The sequence below is a fragment of the Equus przewalskii genome, chromosome 1, assembly GCF_037783145.1.
Source record: "Equus przewalskii isolate Varuska chromosome 1, EquPr2, whole genome shotgun sequence".
In the NCBI taxonomy this organism is placed as follows: domain Eukaryota; kingdom Metazoa; phylum Chordata; class Mammalia; order Perissodactyla; family Equidae; genus Equus; species Equus przewalskii.
Genome location: NC_091831.1, coordinates 147,299,598 through 147,326,043, shown reverse-complemented (window position 1 = coordinate 147,326,043; position 26,446 = coordinate 147,299,598). Strand labels below are relative to the sequence as shown.

The 26,446-nt window shown below is 47.7% G+C and overlaps 1 protein-coding gene across 9 annotated transcripts in view; it reads left to right on the top strand.

Annotated features, from left to right (window-relative positions):
- The window catches only part of MAPKBP1 (mitogen-activated protein kinase binding protein 1), a 49,824-nt gene that overhangs the window by 13,191 nt on the left and 10,187 nt on the right, over positions 1 to 26,446 (top strand). For 4 of the 9 annotated variants that reach the window (XM_070583813.1, XM_070583793.1, XM_070583779.1 and 1 more), the window contains exons 3-14: positions 9,548 to 9,639; positions 19,912 to 19,974; positions 20,199 to 20,256; positions 21,012 to 21,182; positions 21,579 to 21,716; positions 21,974 to 22,156; positions 22,733 to 22,893; positions 23,671 to 23,860; positions 24,412 to 24,558; positions 24,782 to 24,957; positions 25,726 to 25,817; positions 26,112 to 26,237. In XM_070583813.1, coding sequence (XP_070439914.1) covers positions 9,548 to 9,639; positions 19,912 to 19,974; positions 20,199 to 20,256; positions 21,012 to 21,182; positions 21,579 to 21,716; positions 21,974 to 22,156; positions 22,733 to 22,893; positions 23,671 to 23,860; positions 24,412 to 24,558; positions 24,782 to 24,957; positions 25,726 to 25,817; positions 26,112 to 26,237 — 1,597 coding nt within the window. Of the gene's footprint in view, positions 1 to 7,903; positions 8,763 to 9,547; positions 9,640 to 19,911; positions 19,975 to 20,198; positions 20,257 to 21,011; positions 21,183 to 21,578; positions 21,717 to 21,973; positions 22,157 to 22,388; positions 22,407 to 22,732; positions 22,894 to 23,670; positions 23,861 to 24,411; positions 24,559 to 24,781; positions 24,958 to 25,725; positions 25,818 to 26,111; positions 26,238 to 26,446 lie in introns of those variants that run through there. The other 5 variants (XM_070583784.1, XM_070583773.1, XM_070583802.1 and 2 more) reach the window with 3 other exon arrangements.

The following is a 26,446-nucleotide window of genomic DNA, read 5'->3' as shown; positions in this document are numbered from 1 at the left end:
GCTCATAAAGCTTTGTGCTTCTGGTCTTGCTGCAGAGAGAAATAAAATTTTTCCCTTATTCTGGTTGCCTGAATTGAGACATCTCCTATCCTTGACTTTCTGATAACTGGAAGAGAAAGGGAGGGTAGAAGTGCATGCTCTGTACCAGGCTCTGTGTTGTTAAAGCTGCTGTGTGGACTTGGGTGGACGCTAATGTTGTATGATAATTGAGTCCTTTAGCTAGAAGCCCCTCATGCCGTCCCCTCCAGTCTGACGTCTGATGCTGTTTTTACCTCTTCCTCTACCTGCACACAAAATCAGATTCTCCTGCTTCTGACACTGTAATGTCAGTTGCCTTGGAAACAGGTGTCAGCTGTCCATTTTGACTGTAGGTTATAGCGCCAGCTGGACATGGGCAAGCTCTGACCATGTGGGATACTCTGGCATTGGAAGACCCTTCATTCCTCTTTCTCTGCAATCATCTCAGTGAGGAGAGGTCAGAAGCCATTTTTTAGACCCATTTCAGCAACTGATAAGGCCTGCTAATCTTTTTAAAACACTACAGCTAGCAGGAGAAGACCCTATTGTCCCTCTGCTTCATCTTGTGCCCTCTCTCTGCCTTCTACATTGGTTCTCAGACCTGTCCTTGATGCCTCTATGGAGGCACAGTGACTTCCCTGTGTGCTCTTTCAGAAACTGCCACATTCTGGTGGTTTTGGGGAACTATAGTTTGTGGAACCAAACAGACCTAGGTCTAAATCCTGGTTTTTCCACTCACTACCTACCTGACTCCTTTGTCTGTAAAACGGAGATGATACTAGTCCTTCATTAAGCTGTCAAGAGTATTAAATGAGATAATCTTGTAAAGTGCTTAGCACAGTTCTCAGGTCAAAGTACACATGTGAATCGTGGCTGTTATAGCTCTAGACCCTCTCTCTGCACAAAACCCTTTGCACCCCATTGGTCTGGGTATTCTTGTATGAATACTTAGAATATTGTTTTCTCCTTAGTCCCAGGAGGGGCTGAAATTTGGAAATAAAAAGTCAAAATGCTTTAATTTAGTAGTTCCCTACCTGATTAATCTGTAGAACCAACTGGAGAGCTTTAATGTGCAGATTCTTGAACCCCACTCCTCATCTGTTGGTTGAGAATCTTGTGGAGGCAGGGGATGGGGATAAGGTGGGGATTGCTATCTGAAAAAATCTTGTTAAGCTGTCTGAGTAAGACTATCCATAGGCCAAGATCAGGCACCCTTGTTCTGTAGTCTCCAGGGGCTTATGGCTAGAGGAGCTCTAAGGTCACCTCCTCCCAAGCAGTGGCAGATTACCTTCCTTAGAAGCTGAGGCTATTTTAATCCCGGCACCGGAGAATTGGCTCAACTCCAACTAATTCTGAACTCTGAGGGGGCCTGGTTTTTCTGTCATACTGTAAGTTATTTGTTTCTGGGATCCTTCATAGTGTAGACAGTAGAACTGTAAATCAGCCAGATGGGGTAGATACCAGGAGCAGAGTAGAGAGGCAAGGTCTGTTCTGCAGTCTTGGAGTGGCCATTGTGTCCCTTCCTGCCTCTGGGAAGATAGCACTTTGGACTCTGAAGGAGCAGGAGTGAGCGAGCTTGGGCATGATACCCGGCGCCACCTCCCCCTCCCCTGGCCAGTCACTGGGTCTCTGCCCAACTGGCTACGTCTCTGCACAAAGCCTGCTGGTCTTGGGCTTCCTCTGTGGCTTTTGCATAAGTGGCAATTCTCAGAATCTGGTGGAGACTCTGCTTTGTGAGATGAGAGTGTAGTGTGTGGGCAAGAGACAAGCATAGTTATTCTTAACCTGCAGGAAGGGAGGGAAGGGCGGAGAGCTCTCTGGGACAGGTCTGTGACATGCTTGTTTATAGAAATAGTAAGACCATAGTTTGGCTGGAATGACTTATAACTCAGGTATTTATAACTTGTGTCGAGTGGGATTGAGAAGTGGAGAAAAGGAGAAGGGGGGAAGAAAGAAACTGGTGGCAACAAAACATGGCAACAAAAACAGAGATCAGCTTCCTCCCGGTTGCTGGGGTTTCTTTACCAGTTTGAGGTCAGCTGAATCCTAGATGACCCTGGCCTTTTGTGGTTCTGCCCTCTTAGTGCTCTCTCTCAAGGGAGTAGCTGCTCCCTTGCCATTGCAGACTCCCTGTGGTGGCTCCTCACTCCAAGAAAGGAAGAGCAAATCTGAACCACTTAGGCCATGGGCTCAAGCAAGAACCCCTTCTCTAGCAGTGCCATTGTCTTGGCTCCACAGACTGGATCTTTCATTGGCTGGTGCCTCTTTAGCTTGTGGACTGATTAGATCTAGGGATGAGAGAGAGAGAGATACCAGAAAAGCTTAGAAGGCACTGCCCACAGTTCCTGGGATCATGTGTTTAGGGATCTGGGACTGCTGGGGACCCTGTGCTGTGCCACCTATGTCACAGATGGCTGTGGACTATGGAGAGTCCTTTTCTTGACTCCTTCACTTCTTTTTTGGCACTTCATTGACTACCTCTCCCTTATGGAAACTGCCTCCTTCACTGGCGTCCTGGCTCTCCTCTTCCCTTTCTAATTGCCTGCCACCTCATCTTCTCCGTACTCTAAAAATAGGTATTCCTCAAGGTTCTGTCCTCAGCCTCTCTCTCTCCCTTCCCTCTGTCTTCTCCTGTCTCATTGTACTTTCAATGGTGGTTTTCACCTCCATGTAAATAATTCTCAAATATCTATTTCTAGTCCTGACCTCTCTGCCAAGTATCAATTCCATGTTTATGTTGCTAAATTGAATGTTCTGTGGTTCCTATTAAATATTCTTGGAGTGCATTAGGTTCATCTTATCTAAAACAGACATCGTCGGCTCCCATCCTTCTTCCTTTGTCCAGATGCAGGTCCTCTTTCTGATCACGGCACCATTTCTTTTCACAGCACCACCTTGTTTCCTATCTCTGAGGTTCAAAATGTGTCTTCTGTCTTTTTCCTTCAGAGTTTTACGGTGCCCAGTCTTGCCAATTCTATTTGCTTTGTTACTTTTGAATCCATCATTTCTTTTCTCCTCCCACTATCTTCATGCTGGTCTAGATCCTCGTTACTTCTCGCCTGGACTATTGTAATAGCCTCCTAGTTGGGCTCCCTGCCTGTGTTGTGTGTCTTATAGACATCATCACCAAAACATAGCTTTGGTTGTGTCCCTGGCCCAAAACCCTTCCGTGGCTTCCCAGAACCTACAGATGACTCCCCTTGGTTTGGCGTTCAAGGCCCTTCCTCGTCTGGTTGCAGTCTACCTCTCCTGACTTACTCTCCTACACAATCTTTGCTTTTACCATTGTTTACCTGCTGTTTCCTTCTGCCAAACTTTTTGTTCATGCAGCTTCTTCTACTGAGAATTCCTTCTTTCTGTATTTCCACCATCAAAATCCTATCCTTGCTACAAGGCCCAGGCCAAATACCATCTCACTCCCAGGAAAGCTTTGTTGTTTCCCTTTCTTGATCCTTTTCAGAAATCATCTCTCTTCCTCTTCTGGAGCACTTTATATCTTTCTTATGACCCTCATCACATGTGGGATTGCTTTGTAGTATATCATTTATCTTCCTTGATGGATTTTGAGGGTAGAAGGTAAAGTCTGTGTATTCTTCATCTTAGGGTCCCACATAGCATACCAGTGGCTCTCAAGCTTTTTTGAGAACCACTCATATTAAGAAACACCTTTTACATTGTGACCAGTACGCACACACACACCCTTGAAACAAAAGTTTCATGATCAATATTTCCCCTTACTACATGCCATGAGATTTTTGTTCTGTTCTATTTCTTCATTTCCCACTAAATAGATTTCAGGTCCTGTTAATATGCTGCAATCTGCATGTTGCAAAATACTATTCTGTCTAGTATGAATGAGTAGTCCTGTCTATTGCCTCTGAGCCACCTGTTTTTTCCATCTACTTTAATGAGAGCCAGAAGAGCACTTAAACAGTTGACTTTATTCTTTCCTTCTCTCTTGGGAATAGGCTATTATGAAGTTATCCCTTTATTTCATTACAGTGAGGGATGATTTTCCTTCTTTCTTTCTCTCAAGAGGTTACAGTACTGCCCTGCCTAGTGCATATTAGGAGTGGTGGGTATTCAGTATATCTGTAGTAATTCTGCCCTCCTGCAGCCTTGTTTCTGGGGAAAGATGACACCCTCTTTCAGGTTGGTGTAAGCTTTCCTCCATCTCAACACTCTCCACCTGCCAAAGCAAAGGCTAGGTCACAGCTTGAGTATACTGCCTGCTTCTAGGCTGAGTTTCGGATGTGGAGGAGATCACTAGAGTACAAAGTGGGTGCTCTCTTCTTAGTTCTGAGTTTTCACTTGTGCGTGAAGCGATGTTCGTAGAACTGTGGATGTATCAGAGCACCAGCTTCTTGTAGCAATTGTGCCCCAAGCCACTGGCCATAATCAGTTACCTGGACTGATGTGTGTTTTGGGCTGTGTTTCTTTGGCATTTGGGCCATGAGGGTTTGGAGCTGAAGTTCCTGTCAGAACGTTGGGCCCCATCCCAGACTTTGAGGACTATTTTCTCAGAGGGCCTCTTCCCTTCCTCAGTTTCCTCAAATGATGTTTGAGGCCAGAACTCCCACACTAGTGGGCTTGTTTCCTTGTGTGGAAAGATGCTGTAGTATTCAAGAGGGGCTAGGTCATTGGTTTTCAAAGTGTGGTATGAGAACCTTTGGGGTCCCCAAAACCTTGTTAGGAGATCTATGAGATCCCCCTTTTCCAATTACATATCCAAATGAGGCTAGATTTTCTTCATCTTCAATGAGAATAATGTATCACAACAGATTGAATGCAGATGTAGATATGGCAATCCAGCTGTTTTCTATTAAGCCAGACATTAAACAGATTTGCAAAAATGTTAAACAATGCCACTCTGCTCACTAAAATTTTTTTTGTTTTGGAAAATAGAGTTATTTTTAATAAAAGTGTTATGTTAACGTGTAATGGGTTTATTGTTATTTTTAATGAATTAATGAATATATTTAAATATTCCCATTGTAATTTCTAACATAGTAAATGTTGATAGATGTAACTTGCATCAATAAAAGCTCTTTGGAGTCCTTGATGATTTCTAAGAGTGTAAAGAAACCAGAGTGTGAGAGATCAAAAAGTGTGAAAATCGCTGGGCTAGGTCATGCTGTGCTAACCAATCACCTCAAAGTCTCCCTGACTTAACAGACAGTTTCTTTATATTCAGTGCGGGTCAGCAGAGGGCTCTGTGCATCAGGTACACAGGGACCCAGGCCGAGGGGCCTGGCTCGTCACCTGCTGCCCTGCTTGCAGTCAGGAGAAGGAGTATGCACAGTGCTTCGTGAAAGCTTCTGCTGGAAGTGGCATGTCAGAGCATCGTAACAATGTGCAGCCTCATAAGCACTTAGTGAGAAACCTAAATCAAATAAAAACACGTGTTCTTGAGTTCTTTGTACCCTTTTGCCCCAGCATTGCTGGGTTAGTGAGTGTCAGTGAAACGGCTTGAGGATAAAGAGAGAAGTCAGGGTTGTGAATTATAGAAGGATGTTACTCATGAGATACTGAGCCCCACACCACATCCTGGACCATATCTTTTCTCTCTTTTTAGCATTTACTGTGCAGTATTTAAGACATACAATAAAGACATATGGAATAATAGCATGAACAATTGTGTGCCCAACATCAGCTTAGGAAACAAAATGTTACCTGTACCATTAAGCTCTGTTTGTGCTTGTCCTGTACTGGCCTGAAATACCCCAGTTTTCCTGAGCTTCTCATGTCTTATCTTTCACTGTTCCTGAAGGCTCTGCCATGCATTCATTTAGTCATCAAATATTTATCAAGCGCCCATTGTGTGCCAGGCACTGTTTAAAGCACTAGGGATCCATCAGTGAGGGGTAGCAACTCTGGTCTTGCTGTCAGGAGCTCATATTCTGATGGAGAAGACAGGGTAAGTATGTGGATAGAGATGTAATTAATGTTGAGTCACTACCTGATTCTAAGTGCTATCAAGAAAAAGCAGAGTAAGTTGAGTATAAAGTGACAGCAGTAAAGCTTGGTCTAGAAAGCCTTCTCTGAGGAGAAAAGTTCTGAGCAAAGATCTGAGTGAATTAGCCATGGGAATAGCTGAGGGAAGAGCATTTTAATCGAAGGAATAGCATATGCAAAGGATCTAGGCTAGAATCTGCTTGAGGTGCTTAAGGCAGCCAGGGTGGTTGAGGTGGAGTAAAGGAGGGGAAGAGTGTAGGAAATGAGGTCAGAGAGGTAGCCAAAGGCCAGATGATTTAGGGCCTTGTAAACCAGGGTAAAGTATTTGGATTTGAACTTAAGGATGGGAATCCATGGGAGGCTTTTGAGCAGAGTAGTGACATGATCTCATGTATATTTTAAAAGAATCACTGTGGCCTGCCATGTTGAGGAAAAGACTGTAGGGGGCGAGGACTGAAGCAGAGCGAACACATGAGAGTTACACCCGTAGTGCTAGTGAGAGATAATAGCGGCTTCAACTGTCAAGTGCTATGTTGGTAAATGTTTAGTCTCTCTGAGGGGAAGAAAGGGGCCCTGAATTGTAGCATTTCTGATTTACATGGTGTCCATACTCCCACCATGTTAATTTCAAGCTACCAATGTGCTGTTACTGAATGTGGAGATAGGGAAAGATGTGCACAGTCAGCTCTCATGAGCCGCCTCCAGCACACCACCGCGCGAACTTGGGTGCACTTAGACTGTGGTGTGTTTGCAGGGGTGTCCAGGTTAGCCTGCATTTTTAGGGTTGATGGAAGCTGTAACAGCTTTTTGTAAAGAGAAGCTATGAAGAAGGTTATGAGAGGAAGAGAGTCAGTCTGTAAAGTCCGTCGTGCTGGAGCCTTGCAAAATAAGCCTGGATGTTGGAGACCTTGCAGGAGCTCTGGACTCTCAAGATCCTTTGAAAGTGGAGCTCAGCCCAAAACCTCCCTGCAAACAGGAAGCTGGTTTGAGTTAGAACATAAAATAAAAACCAGCTGATGCCCCTGAATGTTTTTTCCCTGCTCCTCCCCCTCCACAGCGCCAAAGGAAACTGCCTTTTTCCCCTTGGATAGCTGCTCAGAAAGCCAGAAAAAGCCCAAACCCATAAATCCTTTGAAAATAAGCCAAGTTTTGAGCCCAGGCAAACTCCTGCCCCTGGGGTTTCCTAGCCCGGATGTCTGTTCCACTGCTGAGAGTCCTGGGAGGAAAGTGACTAAGGAACACAAAGGTGCTAGAGATCAGAGCCTGGAACCCAGGCCCGGCGGAAAAAGGTGGTCTGTAGCAGGGCTTCTCAAGCTGGAGCTGCCAGCCCATTTGTAGGTCATGAAATCAATAAAGTGGGCCAAGACCAGAATTATTTTTTAAAGAAATAGAATATAATAGGAAATAGAGTATATCATCTGCAATAAGAGTAAGTATTGTTTTGTGAAACTTTATTTCAGTTTTATGCACATACACATACATGCATGTGTACTGGGTCATGATATAAAAGAGACATAAAATGTGTCTCTTACTGTGGGTTGTGGTCAGAAACGTTTGATAAACACTGATCTTTAGGGTCTGAGTAAGTCTGGTCTCCTTGCTTTAGATTGCTGTTGAAAAGTCCAAGCTAGTTTCAGAATTAATTCTCACTGGAACTGGATCATCTACCCACAAAACACCTACCCAAATTCTTGTCAGAGGGAAGGGAAGCTGAGAACTAACAGATTGGTGTGACTTCTTGGGACCAAAGCTGAAGTAAAGGGAGGGATTGATGTAAAATTGAATCCAAAGAATTTGCCTGAAATCAGATTAGGTTGAAGAGTATAGGAGTTGAGCGGGCTTTTAGCTCACTGCACTTGATTTTGTAACCTTTCCCATCTATGTGGGTAAAGCTGACCTCGGGCTCTTCTCTCTCTCTTCTCTGCTGTAGGCAGTTGGTGTGGTAGGAATGTTCCTGAATACCCCTCCCCCTGGGATGGCCAGAGGCACAGTGCCAGGAGAGGGAGTGGTGCCCTGAGCTAAGTATCCCCTGGACTTCCCCAGGGTTATTTTGTACTCTCCAGTCAGTGCCTGATGCTCAGGCCTTTTAGAAAAGTGACTGAGTGCCAAGTGTGCATTAAACTGAGAAAAAGTGTGGGTGAACTCTCAAGGATGTGTAGAGTAGGCTCATGTTTAGTTTATCCCACATTAGGTTTAGTGCCTCAGGTAGGCCCAAGGGCAACTGGCAAGTTTGGTGCTTGCCAGGTGGCCATGGGTTGCTATGGTGCCCTAGAACTAATAGTCTTTGGCCACCACAGGGCATTTCTTTCCAGCCTAATTCAAATGGTCTTTGGAGATAAGAATTTAAACAGGCCCTCTAGGAGCACTTTGAGTTCTCTGGTTGGGAGAGATCCTAAGATTACCCTAATTGATTCTGGGCTTCCTCTCTCTAGAAACTGGCCTGGACTAGGAGTAGCTCACCCTGCCATGGATATAAACACCCCTGAAGTGTTTCTGGTTTATGTCACCCTCCTAGGGCCTCTGAAACTCTCTTAGCAGAGAACAGGCTAGCCTGTTTACGTCGCCATTCTGCATTCAGAAGCCCCTCTCTCTGAGCCAGTGAAGACCAAGAACATCCCTGAGGAGGGCCACTGCAGGGAGTCCAGACAGTACTGGAGGAGACTGGACCTGGAGTGACAAGCAAGACGTTCTGTAGCAGAGAGTGAGGTGGAGTGATAAGCAAGAGGTTACAGGGCGGTCTGAATCTCACATGGGATCATGTAGCAGAAAGACCAGTAAACAAATTTGAGGTTAGTCCAGTGTGCGCCTCAGGGCTGCAGACAGCGCAGGGTAACGATAGTGATGATGAGAGGGATGCTGAGTGTCTCTTGTGGCTGTGTCCTCTCATAATCTCTGAGCACTTCACACATGTTTCTCTTTCATCTCTGTGGGAGTTGTGGCTTAATAATAATAATTAGAGTACTCTGAGCATCTGTGCTTTGCAAAACACAGCATTAAGCCATGTTTCTGCCTCCTAGGCTCGTAGTCTGTATGAACTGGCAGACATTTTGGGGGGTGGAATCCTCTGATGCAGGGGGAGAACGTGATGGAATGCAAACATCAGGGATATTATGAATCACCTAAATGATACCTAACATTCTTCTGGCTCTTAGTAGATCAGAGTGGCCTTATCTTTCATGCCTGCGAAGGCATGAAGATCAGTAACCTCCCCTGAGTCTCATAGACCCAAGAGGCCAGGCTGGGGACCCAAGGCTTTCTCTTGGAAACAGAGCCTTCCTGGGTTGGGGGAGTGCTTGTTCCTCTGTGGCCATGAGCTGAGCTTTAACCACTTCATTTTCTTTCGCATGGTCCCAGAAGGTTGGGTTAAAAGCTGGCTATGCACACTGGCTTTTCCCTGTGTGATCTAGGGGCCTGGGGCCAGAACAGAACCTAGACAAGTCAGTAGCGCCACTCTCCTAAGACAGAGTCATCAGGAAAGCAGTCAGCCCTGCTGGATGGTCCCAGGTAGCTTCAGCACCTCCTTCCCAACCCTACTCTGTCCATAACATGTCATTTCTCTGTCTTGCTCTAACAGGTGACCTTGGAGAAGGTGCTTGGAATAACAGTGTCTGGAGGCAGCGGACTTGCCTGTGACCCCCGATCAGGTTTAGTTGCCTACCCAGCTGGGTAAGTGCCTTGGAAGAGGTCTTACTGCATGGGAGTGTATAGCCATGCTAAACCAATTGGGGTGGGCAGGAGTTTTCTGGTATCTTCTTGGAGATATATCCAGGTTAATAATGTTTTGGTGCCATTTTTTAAAGGAGATATAGGGCCAGGTAAAGACTCTTTGTTGGATGTTGTTCTTGTTGCCATCCTGTCCTGCTTTTTGGCCATCCACTCACACTCAGAGAGTCACACTTTATATTATACATAGCTCCCAACACCATCTTCAGTATCTAATTTCTAGTCATTTTTAAAAATAGCTTTATTGAGATGTAATTCACATATCACACAATTCACCCATTTAAAATGTACTGTTCAGTGGTTTTTAGTATATCCACAGAGTTGTACAACCATTACCACAATCAAATTTAGAACATTTTCATAATGCCAAAAAAGAAACCCCACACCCATTAGCAGTCATTCTCCATTTCTCCACAAGACCCCTAGACCTAAGCAACTGCTGATCTACTTTGTGTCTCTATAGATTTGCCTCTTCTGGACATTTCCTATAAATGGAATCGTACAACACTTGGCCTTTTGTGACTGACTTTTTTCACTTAGCATAATGTTTTCAAGGTTCATACATGTTGTAGTGTAGGTATCAGTACTTCATTCCTTTTTATGGCTAAGTAACATTCTGTTGTATGGATCTACCACATTTTACCTATTCATCAGTTGATGGGCATTTGGGTTGTTTTCACTTTTTGGTTATTATGAAAACTGCTGCTCTGAACATTTGTCTACTCTAGTTACTTTGAGAGATGTCAGTGCTTTAGAAGAAAGGTAGGTTCTGGGGCTGGTGTTCTTTCTCTTGCTACCTTTTCACTCCCCTGCTCCTACAGATGGGAAAACCCCAACCATAGTATGTTTAGGCTTTTGCAGAAGTGCTTCTTTTGGAATCTTAGGGTTCCGTCTGCTTCTGGTTCTCTCCATCAACCTCTGTTCCTTGCTCCTGGGCACAGGAACAGGAAAATGGAAGGCCACTGCTCCACCCCTCTTCCCCCACCATCAACTTGGGAATGCTGAGTTCCCCAGTGTGATTTCCACAGCAACTTTTGTAGACGGTTTTTGTACCAGATATGTGACTCTCTTAGTTTTATCATCCCGTTAAAAAAGCTGCCTTTGTCACGAATTTATTCTGTGCCAGGCACTTTGTTAAGCACTTTACAGGAATTATTTTATTTAATACTCAGAGCAACCCTGTGAGGTTGGTACTGTTATCATCCCATATTTTAGAGGAGGAAACTAAGATTCGAAGAGGGTAAGCAGATGGCTCAAGGTCACACTGCTAATGAGTGTCTATATTGGGATGCCTATCCAAGTAGTCTGACTGCAGAGCTCCTACTCCTAAAATTGGGAAGGGAGGTGGGGGAGACTAGACTTTCTGCTTTTTTTTTTTTTTGAGGAAGATTAGCCCTGAGCTAACATCTGTGCCCATCTTCCTCTACTTTATATGTGGGACACCTGCCACAGCATGGCTTGACAAGTGGGGCATAGGTCCACACCCTCCGAACCGGTGAACCCTGGGCCGCCAAAGTGGAACGTGCGAACTTAATTGCTGTGCCCCTGGGCTGGCCCCTCTGCTTATTTTTAAAAGCTGCTTTTCCCCTCAGCTGTCTACCTGCAATTCGAATGAGAAGAGCTCAATTTATGGGCATCTCAGTCTATGTCAGGGAGACTTTTGCCCCTGGGTTCCTGAATCAGTGTCTCTCCTGAGCGGCCCTCTGGCGTTTGATGTCTGTGGTGGGGGCGCTGTGGGAGCTGCACTGGCTTTACTCTACAGAGGCTGAGGTGGCCTCCTGCTCCTGCAGACCCAAGCTGATGAATGACCTCTGTTGCCGGCTACCCTGTGCAGCCTGCCTCAGGGGAATTCCACTAGATCTTGCCTCTGCCTGGGAAAGCCAGGTTTCTTCTTGTTGGAGGTGGGGCTGTGGTTGAATGTGGGATGGGCAGGAAAGGCCTGGACTGCTTCTCCGAGCTTGCTGAGCCCTATGTCCCTGCCCTGGGGAGTGTGGAGCTCTGCTCCCCGTGCCCCCCCAGGCCTGGCGCCTTTAAGGGTGTATGCTTCTGTTTATGGGCAGGTCCTAGTCTGGTGCGTGTGCCTGGGAGGCCTTATCCTTCCAGGTGGTGTATGGAAGCTTCCCTGCTGTGACCTCTAGTAGGTTTCCTTTGCGTGCTTGGCTTGGGCCAGCCCTGGGCAGTGCCCCGATCTACTCCCTGGCTTTTGATTTCCGAGAACTTCAAGCTCTCTATGCCAATGGCCCCTTTCTGGGTGTTTTAGTTTTGCTCTGTCTTAGAGCTCCGAGATGTGCCTCTGGGGTGTCTGGAGGCCACCAAAGTTTGTGTGAGCCGAGTGGGCTCTTTCCCTCCCTGCCTCTCTTCCTTCTCTTTCTGTCTAGTGATCCTAACCCCACTCTCCTCCCCCACTCTCTTGTTCCTACTGAGCTTGTTGCTCTAGGAGCAGCTCAGGTATCCTAGAAACAAGAAGAGAAACAAAGCTCAGAAAATTCTCCCAGAGGCCTAGAGGCAAATATCAAACCAAAACAAAGTTTTCTGAGAGGAAATGAAACAGCTCAGGGAGGGTGGCGTGGAGGGAGATGTGTGTCAGGCAGAGGTGGGTTGAAGTCTCTGGGCAGAGACCCTTCAGTTTTAGTGGCTCTTGCATCACTTCTTCAGAGTTTTCCCCACGGGAAGCCCACCCCTAACCTGTCACACTTTAAGCCCCCCTGCTCTAGGAGGCCAGGCTGGTCCCAGATAGATAGCCTCTTTGAGGGACTTAGTTTAGTTGAATACCCACAACTGACTTGCGACCCTTTTCTAGCTGGCTTCGTAGAGCGTTCAGGTGCTGCAGAGCCCAGCACAGCCCCTATTGCCACTGTGGAGGCAGTCAGTTCTGAGAATGAGTTTCTCTAGACCCCCAGTGCCAGAGCACAGGGCCTGGCCTCAGTGAATGCTCTGGGCAGAGCAGCTACTAGAGTGGGAAGTGTCCTAGAAAGGTGATCACCCTATCCAGCAGCCAAGAGGAGACCTCTTGGTTGCTTTAAGTAGCGAGAGGAAGAGGAACCCAGCTCTTCTGAGAAGACACTCCATTTACTCAGCCCATATTGGAGTTTATGCTGAGACCCCAGCTCCAAAGCATTGGACTGAGTGTGAAGCCACAGAATCTCCTGAACTGTGTTCAGCTTCTTCTGAGCTGAAGGAAAACAGAGCTGTGTTCTTACTCTCTGTGGCAAGCCCTGTGTGGGGGTTTGCCAGGGAGTGTGTGGGGCAGTGGAGAGACTGGTGGACCAGGAAGAAGAGAATGCTTGAACTTGGTGCCCTGATGGATGTGAAGCATATGCAGGGGCACTCTCAAGCATCGATCCCCTCAGTGCCTTTTCTCCTGGTTTCCCTGAAGGTCTCACACCTGAAACTGGGGGCTCTTAGTTCTTCCCAGAACAGTCCATTCATAGATACATGCATTCACTTGTTCAGCATATACTTGCTGAAAACCTGCTCTGGGCCAGGCACTGTTCCAGGCACAGGATGCACACCAGTGAATAAGACAGACAGGTCACTGCTTTTGAAGGGCAAACAGACAATAAGCATGTAAGTAAATAAGTGAGCGAGATAATATCAGAGAATGGTGAGTGTTCTGAAGAAAATAAACCTGGGTGATGGAAGGGAGAGTAAGTGAATAACTGGGAGAGGGGTAGGGGTCAGGCGACTTTTAGATTGGGTGGTCAGGACTCAGTGGGAGGTCACATTTGAGCTGATGTCTGAATGACAAAGAGGAATCAACATGTGAAGATCTGACACCAAAGTGTTACAGGTGGAGCAAACCTCGAGTGGAAAGGTCCCAAGGAAAGGAGGAATCAATTCACTTGTTTGAGGAGCTAAACAGCGGCCATGGTGGCTAGGCCATGGTGAGTGAGAGGAAGCTGGCTCAGACACTGCCATTTTGATCTGCCTGTAAGTCTTGTGGCTCACAGAGATCCACCTCTTGTCCTGGCAGGGAGTAGGTTTAGTGTCCTGTGGGCAGAGAGAAGCGTACTGGTAGCTCTGCTCCGGTGGCCATGTTATTCATTGGGTTATTACCACCAGGTCTTTTCTCATGCCTTTGAGGGGAGCTTGTAAAGTGTCCCAGAAACAGAGATGCCAGTGGGTCTCGTGGCCTGGCCTAAGAGGATTACTTATGTGGAAGGCATTGGATTCTAGGTCTCTAAAGAGGACCATAACCAGAGATGCCCTGGGAAACATCCTAGACTCATTATCTCTTAGAATAATTAATGCTATAAGATTTCCCCTTTGGGAGTGAATCTGGAGGGACAGTTTGTAATTCTGCAACCTAATGAGTCACTAGTATCCAGCAAATCCTGGATGGGATATCATAGTCGGGGTTCCTATTTCAAATGCAGACCCTTGGATAGCCCTTTCATTGTTATTGCTACACCAGAGTACTCTTCAAGAAGATGGCTAGGAACACCATGCTGATGACTTTGCACATTATGTTCTTCAGTTCTCATAACAATTCTGTGAGGTAGATATTGTCATTCCTGTTTTACTGATGAAGAAACTGAGGTTCAGAGAAGTTAAGGAATGTGTCCAAGATTACACAGTATGTTAGCAGACAGGTCTGCCTGACCCCAGTTTTCTTGTTCTTTTCATCATCACACTGCCCTCAGCATCAGTGAGTCCTAAAAGCCTAAGGCAGGGGAGAACCATGGACCTGCCCTGGAGCCTGACTTCCTCGGCAGTCAGGGCTTTGAGATTTGGGAGCTATAGTGACTTAAAGATTTATTTACTGATTCACAAAGAGTTATTAAGTGCCTATTTTCTAGGCCCTGGGGATGTAACAGTAGACAAAACAGACAGAAATACTATTTTCACAGAGCTAGGAATCTAACGATAAAGATAGATCTCCCCCACCAAAAAAAGTAAATTTTATAAAATATTATAAGTTAGTGTGTGCTTTGGAAAAAAGTATAAGCAATAAACAGTGAAAGGGAATAGGGAATGTAGGGGGTGTAGGGTTGTGATGTCAAATAGGGCTAGAGGTAGACGTTTGAGTAAGGCTTGAAGGACCTTTGGTGTGCCTCTGTGAGTCACCTGATTTTACCTGGTCTGAGGAAGAAATGCTAGGGTACAGGGTCTCTGCTCCCCACTGTGCTGTTATATTCGTTGCTCATCCCAAGGTTCATTTGTTTCTGCTTTCTGGAGGATGGAGAGTGGTAGGAGATGGATCCTGTGAGAATGCCGGGCTCTTCGTGATGGCAGCAGGCTTGGACTTGTCCAGGGAAGAGGGCTGTCAAGGGCTCAGCCCTTCCTCCTTGAGAGAAGTTCCTGGGCAGTGGGCCCAGCACCTGGTACTGGTGCTCTACCTTGTGACCTCCGGGCAGAGGTCCCGAGGGACTGAAGCCTCACGCACATGTACCCTGGGGTTCTGAATTACGGGACTCAGCCCGTTGGGCCAGCCCCGCCTTTTTCGTATTGAGGGTTTCAGCCAGCATTGCTGCAAGGGCATGTGAAGATGACTGCCTGCTGTGCTGGGCAGGATCAAGGGATCTGGAGGCAGAGGGCCAAAGATTGATGCAAACTGTGCCCCACCCACCCCTCCTAGCAGACTGAGGGGCTTACTCAAAGGTCAGAGAAGACTGAAGAGGCTGCTACATCAGTGATTATGAGCTCTCTTCTCTTGGGAGGACCTCAAGGAGCTGGGGGAACCTTGAATGTCTTTCCAACTTCTGCCCTCACTTTAACATCTGCATTATTGTCCTACAAGTGGAGCTGTGACCATGGGTTGGTCTCTTTCTCTCTTTTTCTCTGTGTTGGAAGGTTTCTAAATTTGAATAATTAGAAGTAAAAATTTCAGCTTAAGGGCCTGCCTCTGTGTGTTTCCCTCCTTTGCTTAACTCTTCCATGCCATACTCGAGAATTTTTCCATCCCAGAAGGAAAGAGTTGCCCCATAGCCAGTCATCTTTCTATGTACATTGTATTTTTACGCACACATGCTGCTCTCCCTTGTCCTTCTACCATGTAGTCAAACTTAGAGGAAGGAGGAAACAAGATGTGGTGGCCCAGCAAAATTCAGAATTTGTGTGAAATGACTTGGAAAGTGTTTTAAGCAGTCTGATGCACTGCGCTTGAAAGGTAATGATGCTGCTTTGGGATGATGGGTTTAAAGAAATGCTCAAAAGCTTACAATAGAGCCCTCATCACCTACTTTTTCTGGATTTGTAGTGTGGCTGGCCAGAATATCCATTGAGTCAGTTCATGTCAGATCAGCTCTCAGCTGAAGCTCTTTGCCATGGTTTAGCTGTGGCTGATCAGAAAGCCTGGGTAGCCTGTAACCACTCAGACTAGAAGTCATTGCTAGAGAGATGAGCCTGCAGAGGGCCTCCTCAGTAGGGCAGCACAGATAGCAAGAAGGCTCAGAAAACATCAGTTTGCCCAAGAACTTGCTGGGCTCTTCTTGATGGTGGCAGGCCTGGTGGGGATTGTTTTTCACACGCTAAATGAAGTATTAAAATCTAAATATCTAAATCCATGAACTTTGAACTATAACTGCCATAGTTTTCATGCATCTTGTTCTGATTTCCAAAAATTCTGTAGCCTAAATCCTTTTCCCCTCAAAGTGCCCCAGCCTTCTTTCCCTCTTCTCAGAGGCTCCTGCCCTAGCACCCTGTGCATTAGGTCAGTGTACTTCCTATTTTTCAAGTCTCCTCTTCAACTTCAGTGTTCTCGTCTTTCCCCCACTCACTCCACTCTGCTTTTCTTAGAGCACTGCTGTTGGATTCCTGGTTCTATTTTGCTTTAGCTGAACGGCTTTGAGCAAATGACTTTACTGCTTTGAACTCATTTCTCCATCTTAAAGTGGGGCTAATTGTACCAGCGTCACAAGATTGTTGTAAGGATTAGCTAAGACCAGATATCTAAGGTGCTTAGCAGAGTGCCTAGCTACATAGAAGGTGCTTGGGAAATGGTAACTCTTATTATTGCCCCACCCTGTGAAGAGCAGTAGACCAGTTACTACAGGAAGTAGAAGCCTTCATGTTTAGGGTTCATTGAAACTCTTGTGTGGTGCTTTTCACCTTAGCCAGGAGATGTCACTTCCGTTATCTTTCCGTACTTTTCTGTGCTGCTGTCCTAGACACTTGAGGTAGTTTCTCAACATTTCCCCTTCCTTGCTACCTTCCAAGCTTATCATCTCCTGAGTGAGTGAAGATGTAGATATTTTCTTTTATCCAAACTTAACCCAGCTTTCCTTTGTTGGCTCCTTTCCAGAACAAAAAATAAGGCCTCCTTTAAAGTTTTTACCGTTACTCAGATCCTAACGGGACTCACCTCCATTTTTCCAAAGGAAGAACCTGACACAGTCCCTTGGTACCTCGTTCCCCACTGCCAGGAGCCCCCTTTCAGCTTCCTTTCCATGCTCCAGGAGTAGCAATATTAAAAAATGCCATTTGTTATGGTTCCTACTGTGTGTCAGAAAAAATCATTTAGTCCACAGAAGTCCTATGATCTAGATCCAAGTGTCTCCTTTTTGACAGATAAGGAAACAGGCTTGTGACTTACCTAGGCTCACAAAGCTGTCCATGGCAGAACAAGGACTCAAACCCTGGTCTCTGACGCCAGAGCCCACAATGTTCCCACTGTCCCACACTGCCTCTGAAGATCCACAGGTCCTTGGTGCCCCTTTCTGTAGAAGACAGGTGGGGCATGGAGTAGGGAGGACAGCTGGGCTTCCTGATGCCCCACCAGGACCAAGCTTGTGAACCAGGGGAGGCATTCCTCCTTTCAATAAATGGTTCTTGAACATCTGCAGTGGGCCAGACTCTGCTAGTCACAGGAGACAGAGCAGTGAGCAAGACCAGGTCCAGTTCCCACCCTCACGGAATGCACAGTCTAGGGAGAGATAATCAAAAATAAATGTAAAATTGCAATTTTGGTAAATGTTACAAAAGATTGATACAACTGTGTTCTGAGAGCATATACTGAGGCCATTTGACCTGAGATCTGAAAGAGGAGGACTAAAGGTTAACTAGTTGGAAAAGTGAGGGAAGAATGTTCTAGACAAGGGAAACGGCTTCTGCAAAGACCTTGGACTGGGAGGAACATAGCAAGTTAAAAGGAGTGAAAGAATGTGGTTGGAGCATTTTGCAGGGTGAGGCTGGAGGGTGGACAGGGCTCACACCACCTGGGGCCTTCATGGGAACTTGAAGGAGTTTGGTCCTAGAAGCTCCCAGGGATTTTCAGCAACGGGTGACGTGATGAGATCAGAGGTGCACACATATTTGATGGAAAGAGCACTGGGAGTCAGAAGACTTGTGAGTCCTGGCCCTGCTCTTTATAAGAGCCTGGGTTTCTGAGCCTAGGTTTCCTCATCTCAAAATTTTGGAGGGTTGGACCAGGTGATCTTTAAAGTTATCTAGCACAGTGCATTTAATTCCTCCCATCCTTCTTCCCAGCTCTAAGTTTCTATGAGTCTATCTGTTTTGAAGGAATTAGGCTCTCTGTATCCTGGACTGCCCTTAACAGAAGTTGGGCAAGTGTGCGTGGATGTATGTGTGTGTTTTGGGAGGGGAGAGGGAGAGTGATGGGGCACAGAGTTTCCAAAGCCATCTGATTTTTGTTTTATATATATATTTTTTATTTTATTTTATTTTTTTGCTGAGGAAGATTTGCCCTGAGCTAACATCTGTGCCAACCTTCCTTTATTTTATATGTGGGTTATTGCCAAAACATGGCTGCTAATGAGTGGTGTAGATCTGCACCTAGGAACTGAATCCTGGCCACCGAAGTGGGGCACGCTGAACTTAATCACTAGGCCACAGGGCCTCTCCTGATGTGGCATTCTGGAAGGGAAACAGGAGACTGGAAGTTGGTATAAAGAGAAAGGAGAAAGGAATGAGGAAAGGAGATCAAGGCAAGATTAGGAGATGGAGAGAGAAGGAGAAAGAGAACAGTGAGGTAGGAACTGGGGGAAGGAATTAGAGGAAAAGATGATGTTACCCAGGAATCCCAAGGCTGTTAGTCAGCTGGCAGTTCTGGGCATATCTGGTATACCTCAGAGATCCCAGCATCCCCAGTGATTACCTGTGGAATTTGCATATTGAAGTGGTTTATTGAGCCTGAGATGCTAAGCACTCACTAGCAGCTTGTACCTGTGTTCGCTTCAAGTTTCTACTAAGCACTGCGTTTCCCGCTAAACAAGGCTGGGTCTGGGGAACATTAGCCCTCTGTTCATTCTCTTCCCATCCTCTTACCTGGTGTAGCAGGCTCCACACTTGCTCCTGTCGTCTAGTTAGAGTGCTGATGAAGTGGTGAGGCAGAAGGAGCAACACACCGAGGCCTGCTGACAGACAGGGAGCCTGAGGGGACCATTGCCTAGCTACGGCTTCTGGCTTCTTGCCTCTGACTCCTACCTCCTGGCCTCCTCTCTGGAGTTGCCTCTGGAAAGTGAATCTGAACCTGATCCCATCCAGCCTTGCCGCCTGGATGGAGAGAGTACTCTCACCCTTCTCTGCATGGCACGTGGAGTTCCTGAGTGCCTTTTGGCAGTCTAGAGGGCCCTTCTCAGGCTTTCTGGGGCCAGGGGTTCTCAGGGCTGGGCCCAGGAGCTCCGAGGCACTGAACAGGCTTCCCCAGGCCTTCTCAGGTTCTCTCTGCCCACCCTAACCCCCCAGTCTTACTGAGCCTCCCTGCAGTTCTGGCCGCCTGCCTCCAACTCCCTCCTTCATCTGATGCTTGGAGGATGTAGGGGACCAGCTCCTGCCAAGTACACATATGGGCGCACACGTGAGAGGCCTCAGCCACCCTTGGAACACAAATGCGTGACGCACGTGTCACTCCAAGCCTGTGAACTGGACTGTTTTGCCCCAGTCATGTGTAGTCTTCCTTCCTACACCCTTCCTGGACTATGTGCAAGGGCAGAGGGAAGGCCTGGGTCCCTGCTAACCTTTGTGGATATGACCAGAGATGGTGCTGGTGCTTAGGGACCTGGTGGGGATAGGCTTCCAGGGAGCCCTTTTACCTTCATGGGACTGCAGAGATAGGCCCTTGTGGGTGGGGAAAGGAAGCAAGAAGAACAGGTTGCCAGGAGAAAGCAGTCAGTTGCCCTCCGTGGCAAGTGCCGCCCCTCTGAGCTTGTTCTACCCAGTTCCCTCTGCTGGGGGCCCGGGATTTCCAGGTGGCCTGGGAGCTCCTGGGGGAGCTGTGGTTTGGTACTAAATCTGTTGTTTCACTCATCTCCCCAGGTGCGTGGTTGTGCTGTTCAATCCCCGGAAACACAAACAGCACCACATCCTCAACAGTTCCAGGTAAACGGGTCAGGGCCACTTCCTCCTCCTAGGGGCTCTGAGAAGGGCACTGTCTGGGGTCTCTATGGCTTTGGGGGTTGGGACCTGGTTGGGCCCCAGGGCCAGATAGGGAAATGCCAAATGTGCCATTGATGTCTGTGGGTCTCACCTTTTGAGGGGACTATAAGGGGGCCAGGCTTAGGGCAGGCTGCCAGTACCCCTCTGACCCTCCTCATCTCTTGCAGGAAAACCATCACTGCCCTTGCCTTCTCCCCTGATGGCAAATACTTGGTCACCGGAGAGGTGAGTAAGGAAAGGGGGCTGCAGTACTTTGAAGCGGGGCTGCCTGGCCTCAGCAGAGAGCTACAATCCTACGCCTGGTTAGGCTGCTACCATCCTCGCTTCCTGAACAGACGCCAAATCCTGGTTTTTGCTGTACCTTAGAACAGTGATTCTTAAACTTTAGTGTGTATCAGAATCACCTGGAGGGCTTGTTAAAGTGCACATTACTGGGCCTACCCCCAGAGTTTCTGATTTTACAGGTCTGGGATTGGACCCCAAAATTTGCATTTCTATCAAATTCCCAAACATGCTGATTCTGCTGGTTTGGGAAGCACTCTGAAAACTACTGCCTTAAAATATTCCTTATCCCCGGAGGCCCCCTGCTGGGCCCATGAGGAATACCTCTACCTTAGTCTTAGAGGAAGGCAAGCTGGGGGGCAGAAGTAGGCATGAGTGCTAGGTACTGCTTCTCAACCCTGACTGCCCGTCAGAATCACTCAGTGAGCCTTGAACAAATACAGAGGTGCCGACCCTCACCTAGAGATAGTGAGCAAAACCTGGGGCCATTTTCTCCCTGCTAATCATTGTGGTCCTGAAGTGTTTATCATGTTTCCTCTATGCCTTTGCCCTGTATAGCACTCTGAGCCTGACTCTTGGCCTGGGAGGCCCTTAGAGAGATTGTATCCAGTAGCTGCTGGGGTGGGGACCCCCACACTGAAAGCCTAGGAGAGGCTGTATGCCTCTGACCCTCACTTCCAGTTCTTGCCTCCCTGCAGAGTGGGCACATGCCTGCCGTGCGAGTTTGGGATGTGGCTGAGCATAGCCAGGTGGCAGAGCTGCAGGAGCATAAGTATGGTGTGGCTTGTGTGGCCTTCTCCCCTAGTGCCAAGTACATTGTCTCCGTGGGCTACCAGCATGACATGATCGTCAACGTCTGGGCCTGGAAGGTAAGTGGGCTGGGTGGGCTGGCCTGGCAGCCTCCTGGGGGTCCAAGGGCCAGTTGGGGAGCCAGGAAGCTGCTGACCTGAGCCCCTTCACTCCACCATGCTGATCTCAGTCTCATTCTAGAAAATGATCTGAAGCAGAAAAGAGCAACTGTGTAGCCAAGCATCTTGGTAGAAAGGGGCTAGATTTGTGTCTTCGAGGACCTCCAGAGGAAATGAATCTCTTCAGCTCCTCTGGAAAGGGATTCTCCTCCCTCCCCTCTTTTTCTGACCAGAAAATCCTGGAAAGAAACATTTTTTCAAGTACAAATCCTCTCTAACCCTCCTCCATCCTCAGAGCCTCTTTCTTCTTAGCCCTAAGAGGCAGACCCTTGATTCTTCCTTTGGCTTGCCCTCCAGAAAAACATCGTGGTAGCCTCCAATAAGGTGTCCAGTCGGGTGACGGCAGTGTCCTTCTCTGAAGATTGCAGTTACTTTGTCACTGCAGGCAACCGGCACATCAAATTCTGGTACCTCGATGACAGCAAGACCTCAAAGGTGAGATGCTGAGTCTAGAGGTAGCCACCAGGGCCAGGGCCTGCCCAGCCCACCCCAGGAGACCCTGCTGCTCTGGGGCCTCTCTCTGCTTGCTCAGCAGCCGTACAGAAGTTCTGATTGAACCAGATGCTGTCTGGGCCCAGGAGGCATCTCAGAGCAAGGGGGCGCTTGCTGCTTATCTTCCCTCTCCCTAGTGCCTGGTTTCCAGGGGCAGGCTCTGGGGTGGATGGGTGTGCAACAGTGGTGTGTCTCAACAGGTGAATGCCACTGTGCCCCTGCTGGGCCGCTCGGGGCTGCTGGGGGAGCTACGGAACAACTTGTTCACAGACGTGGCCTGTGGCCGAGGGAAGAAGGCAGACAGTACCTTCTGCATCACGTCCTCCGGGCTGCTGTGCGAGTTCAGTGACCGGAGGCTTTTGGATAAGTGGGTGGAGCTGAGAGTAAGTACCTCTGCCTCAGTGGGCAGGGGCTGCCCAATCTCAGCTCAGGGGAACTGATGCCTGTGGCTCCACTTTAGGGGCTGGGCCCTCATGCATGCAGGAGGGGACCCCAGGAGAGAGAAGCTTGGGGGAGCCAGAGCTTGGCCCAGTTTCAGCCCATGGAGATCTGTATAACTGCTTCCTCTCTGCTCTCTTTCTGTCTGTCTTTCCCCTGCTTTCCTCTTCTGCTCAGAACACAGACACCTTCACAGTAAGTGGTGCCTAGAACCTCCTCTCTTTCTCATGCTGTTTCTTTCTCTTTGCTGGGCTTTTCCCACTTTGCCCTCTTTGCCAAAACCTCTAGTGCCTTAGAAGGGTCTGTGACTCCCATCCCCCAACTGCATGTGGCTGTGGGCCCTCTGGCCACCTGCTGCTGGAGGGAGGGGCATCTTTAGATAACAGCTGAGGGGCTCAGTCCAGAGCAGCTGGGCTGTTTTTCCCTCGTCCATGCCTTGGCTGGTCTCTCCTCTTGGCAGGTGACTGTTGAGGAGGGTTTGGGCTGGTGGCCCTTGCTGACCTGAACCCCTCTGCCTGCAGACCACTGTGGCCCACTGCATCTCTGTGAGCCAAGACTACATTTTCTGTGGCTGTGCTGATGGTACCGTGCGCCTCTTCAACCCCTGTAACCTGCATTTCCTCAGCACCCTGCCCCGGCCCCATGCTCTGGGGACGGACATTGCCAGTGTCACTGAGGCCAGGTGAGCTTCGTGGGCCCCCTGCACCCAGCCTTCCATGGCATGCTTCAGGGGACAAGGGGAAGAGTGGATTGATGCCCCAAAGGTTACCAGAAACGCTTCTGTAGGTGAACAAATTTGAGTTTATTGGTTCTTTTTGCAGCCAAGGAGGCCATACACTGTGGGGAACTGGGGCGTGTCTCAGTAAGTGGGTGTTAGGAGGGGCTTATTTAAGATTGGGGCTTGTGTTTGATATTTTAGGAATGGTTCAAGGGATTGAAGTTTTGCTCTGGTTGGATGCTATTGAGAAGAGGAGACAGTTCTACAATTGGACATCTTAATTTTTATTTAAAAGGTGGAAGGAAAAGTCTGAGGCTAAGCTGTAATTGGTAAAGAAGCAGCAGTCAATTGTGATAGAGGAGAAAGAGTGATGCCCAGTCATTTTTGTGGTTTGTACAGTGATCTTGGGTTTATCTCTGCTCAGAAGTGATTATAGAGTAGTCTTGTTTCTGTGTCTCTCTGTCGTGGCCACAGAGTTACGTTGTCTGATGGTGGTGTTCTGTAACGTGTTCTTTAGGAGAATACCATGGCCCAGCAGCTGGTGCCGGGTCAATTTCCAGCTGACGGCTGTCAGGTGCTGCGTTTTTTCTTTCTCAAGCAGCTGCTTCCAAACTTGCAGGTCTGGAGAAGGCTCCCTATGCTCTGCTCCTTCCTTTGTGGTTGACTTCTTTTTTCATTCCCTCCAATCCCCCATTTCATCACCTCCTCACTCACCAATTTGCCCTGTTCTCTTCTCCACAGTCGCCTCTTCTCTGGAGTGGCCAATGCCAGGTATCCAGACACCATTGCCTTGACCTTTGATCCTACTAATCACTGGCTGTCTTGTGTATACAACGACCACAGCATTTATGTTTGGGACGTGAGGGACCCCAAGAAAGTGGGCAAGGTGTACTCGGCTCTGTATCATTCCTCCTGCGTCTGGAGTGTGGAGGTATGTGGGCTGGGCTGCTTGAGACTGACCAGGTTTGCTGGGATACCATTGTGAGGATGGAAAGTGGGCATCCACACGTATGATGTTAAGCTCCTGCTGCCTCCTTGTTTCTCCATCAACATCCTTGTATATCTGCATATCCTCAAATGGGTCCTGAGGATTGAGCTTGAATTTTAGTGCTTATATATCTCAGTGTGCCCCTGTCCATCCTTAGCTTTGCCTTGTCCTGGGCTGAGTGATCTGCAATAAGTTACTGAGCCTCAGTTTCCTCAGCTGTAAAATGATGTACCTGATTAATCTAATTGTTCTAAGAAATTAAATGAAATAATGTAAGTGGGAGACATAGAAGAGTGCCTGGTACATAGTAGGTGCTTGGTTAATGTGCTTCCCCTTGGTGATTATGAAGAGTATCTAATAGTTATGGCTTGCTTACTATATGGCAGACACTGGGCTAAGTCTTGGCCAGTGTTATCTCTTTTATCTCATTCCCTTCCATCTCCAAGGGATGTTCCCTAACTACAGATCTGACTTTGATCCCTCTGCCTCTTCAGGTCTACCCTGAAGTGAAGGACAGTAACCAGGCTTGCCTGCCTCCCAGTTCCTTTATCACTTGTTCCTCGGACAACACCATTCGCCTGTGGAACACAGAGAGTTCCGGGGTACATGGCTCCACCCTGCATCGAAACATCCTCAGCAATGTGAGCCCTGAGGCCTTAGGGCCCTCACTCCACATTTAATACCCCCATCCCCTCAACCTTCACACTTCCTTCTCAGGAACTGGGTCCCCAGGCCTTGATCCTCCAGCTCTTATTTGGCCAGGCTCTGTGAGCCAAGGGTTTATCTTGTCCAGCATTTCTCTCCCCTTGCAGCTGTACTGGATCAGGCCTGGCTTATCCATGTCTTCTCCTAACCTGCTCATAGGACCTCATTAAGATCATCTATGTGGATGGGAACACTCAGGCCCTGCTGGACACTGAGCTGCCTGGAGGAGACAAAGCTGATGGGTCCCTGATGGATCCCCGTGTAGGCATCCGCTCTGTGTGTATCAGCCCCAATGGACAGCATCTAGCTTCAGGGGACCGTATGGGCACACTTAGGTAATGCTAGGCCTGGATTGGGTACTGACTTTGCCTCCCATGGCGCAGGCTGGGGGATTTAGGTCCCCAAGGTCAGAGCTGTAGGAAAGTTTGACTCAAAAAGATTGAGGAACAAGATATTTATTATAAACAAGGGAAATATAACTTTACAACAAAGAAATCCAGCAGAAACCATCTTAACCAAGTGATCCAGGTTATATCCTCATATGTGTGGATAAGAAGGATACAGCATTGTTTTTTATTCTTGCCAAAAATGTATAAACTTGGTCCAATAATGAGAAAACATCTGACAAACTCAAATTGAGATACATATGAAGAGTAACTGAACAATAATCTTCAAAAGTGTCAAGGTCACGAAAGATAAAGAAAGACTGAAAAACTGTTAGAGACTCCAGGAGACTAAGGAGAAGTAACAACTAAATGCAATTTGGACTCTGGATAGGATCTTGGATCTAGAAAAAGGACATTGTGGAAAAAGTGGTGAAATTCAAATAAAGCCTTTAATTAATAGTATTGCACCAATGTAAATTTCCTGGTTCTAGTAATTGAACTTTCGTTATGTAAGATGTTAAATTAGGGAAAGCTGGGTAAAGGAAATATGGAAACTCTCTGTAGTCAGTGCAACTTTTCTCTAAGTCTAAAAGTTCAAAAATGAATACAAGTAAATTTTTAAAAGGTTGGAGGAGAAGATATAGGAGAGGGAAGCGGGTGAGTCTCTCCTCGTACAGCCTGGCAATGACCTCTTTCCTCCTCTCCTTATCTTTGCAGGGTGCACGAGCTGCAGTCCCTGAGTGAGATGCTGAAGGTGGAGGCCCATGACTCGGAAATTCTATGCCTGGAGTACTCTAAGCCAGACACAGGTAAGGAGGATGCCTGGTACCTAGCCCAGAATGGTACAGGATAGGTTCAGAATGGTACAGGGCTCCTCCAATCTTGCTAGTGCCACTTATATCTATCCTGGCTCTTGGATGTGGGACTGAAAATCGTTGGATCATTTGGTGTCTTTGTGGGTTTTGAGGAGAACAATATCATCCCTACTCCATGGTTCACTTGGCTTAGGGATATGGGGTTCAGTGCTTGCAGGCCTCTTTGCTGGGCCCAGATAGGGACCTGGTCTGGGCAGTCGTGGGCTGATGGAGTTCTTCCAACCCCAGGTCTGAAGCTACTAGCATCAGCGAGCCGGGACCGGCTGATCCACGTGCTGGATGCTGGACGGGAGTATAGCCTACAGCAGACACTGGACGAGCACTCATCCTCCATTACCGCTGTGAAGTTTGCAGGTGGGGCAGGGCACTTGAGACGCGTTCTGCCACCTACCACCAACATCCCCCACCCCCACTGCCACCTGCCGCCATGAGATGGGTGTGCCAGTCACAGAGGAGTGTTGGACAGCAGCTGGGAGGCCCGGGGCTGGATGGGAAGACAAGTGGAATGTAGACTCACAGTCCAGGGGACCCAGAGCCCACAAGGTTGGCTGAGGATGGGGAGA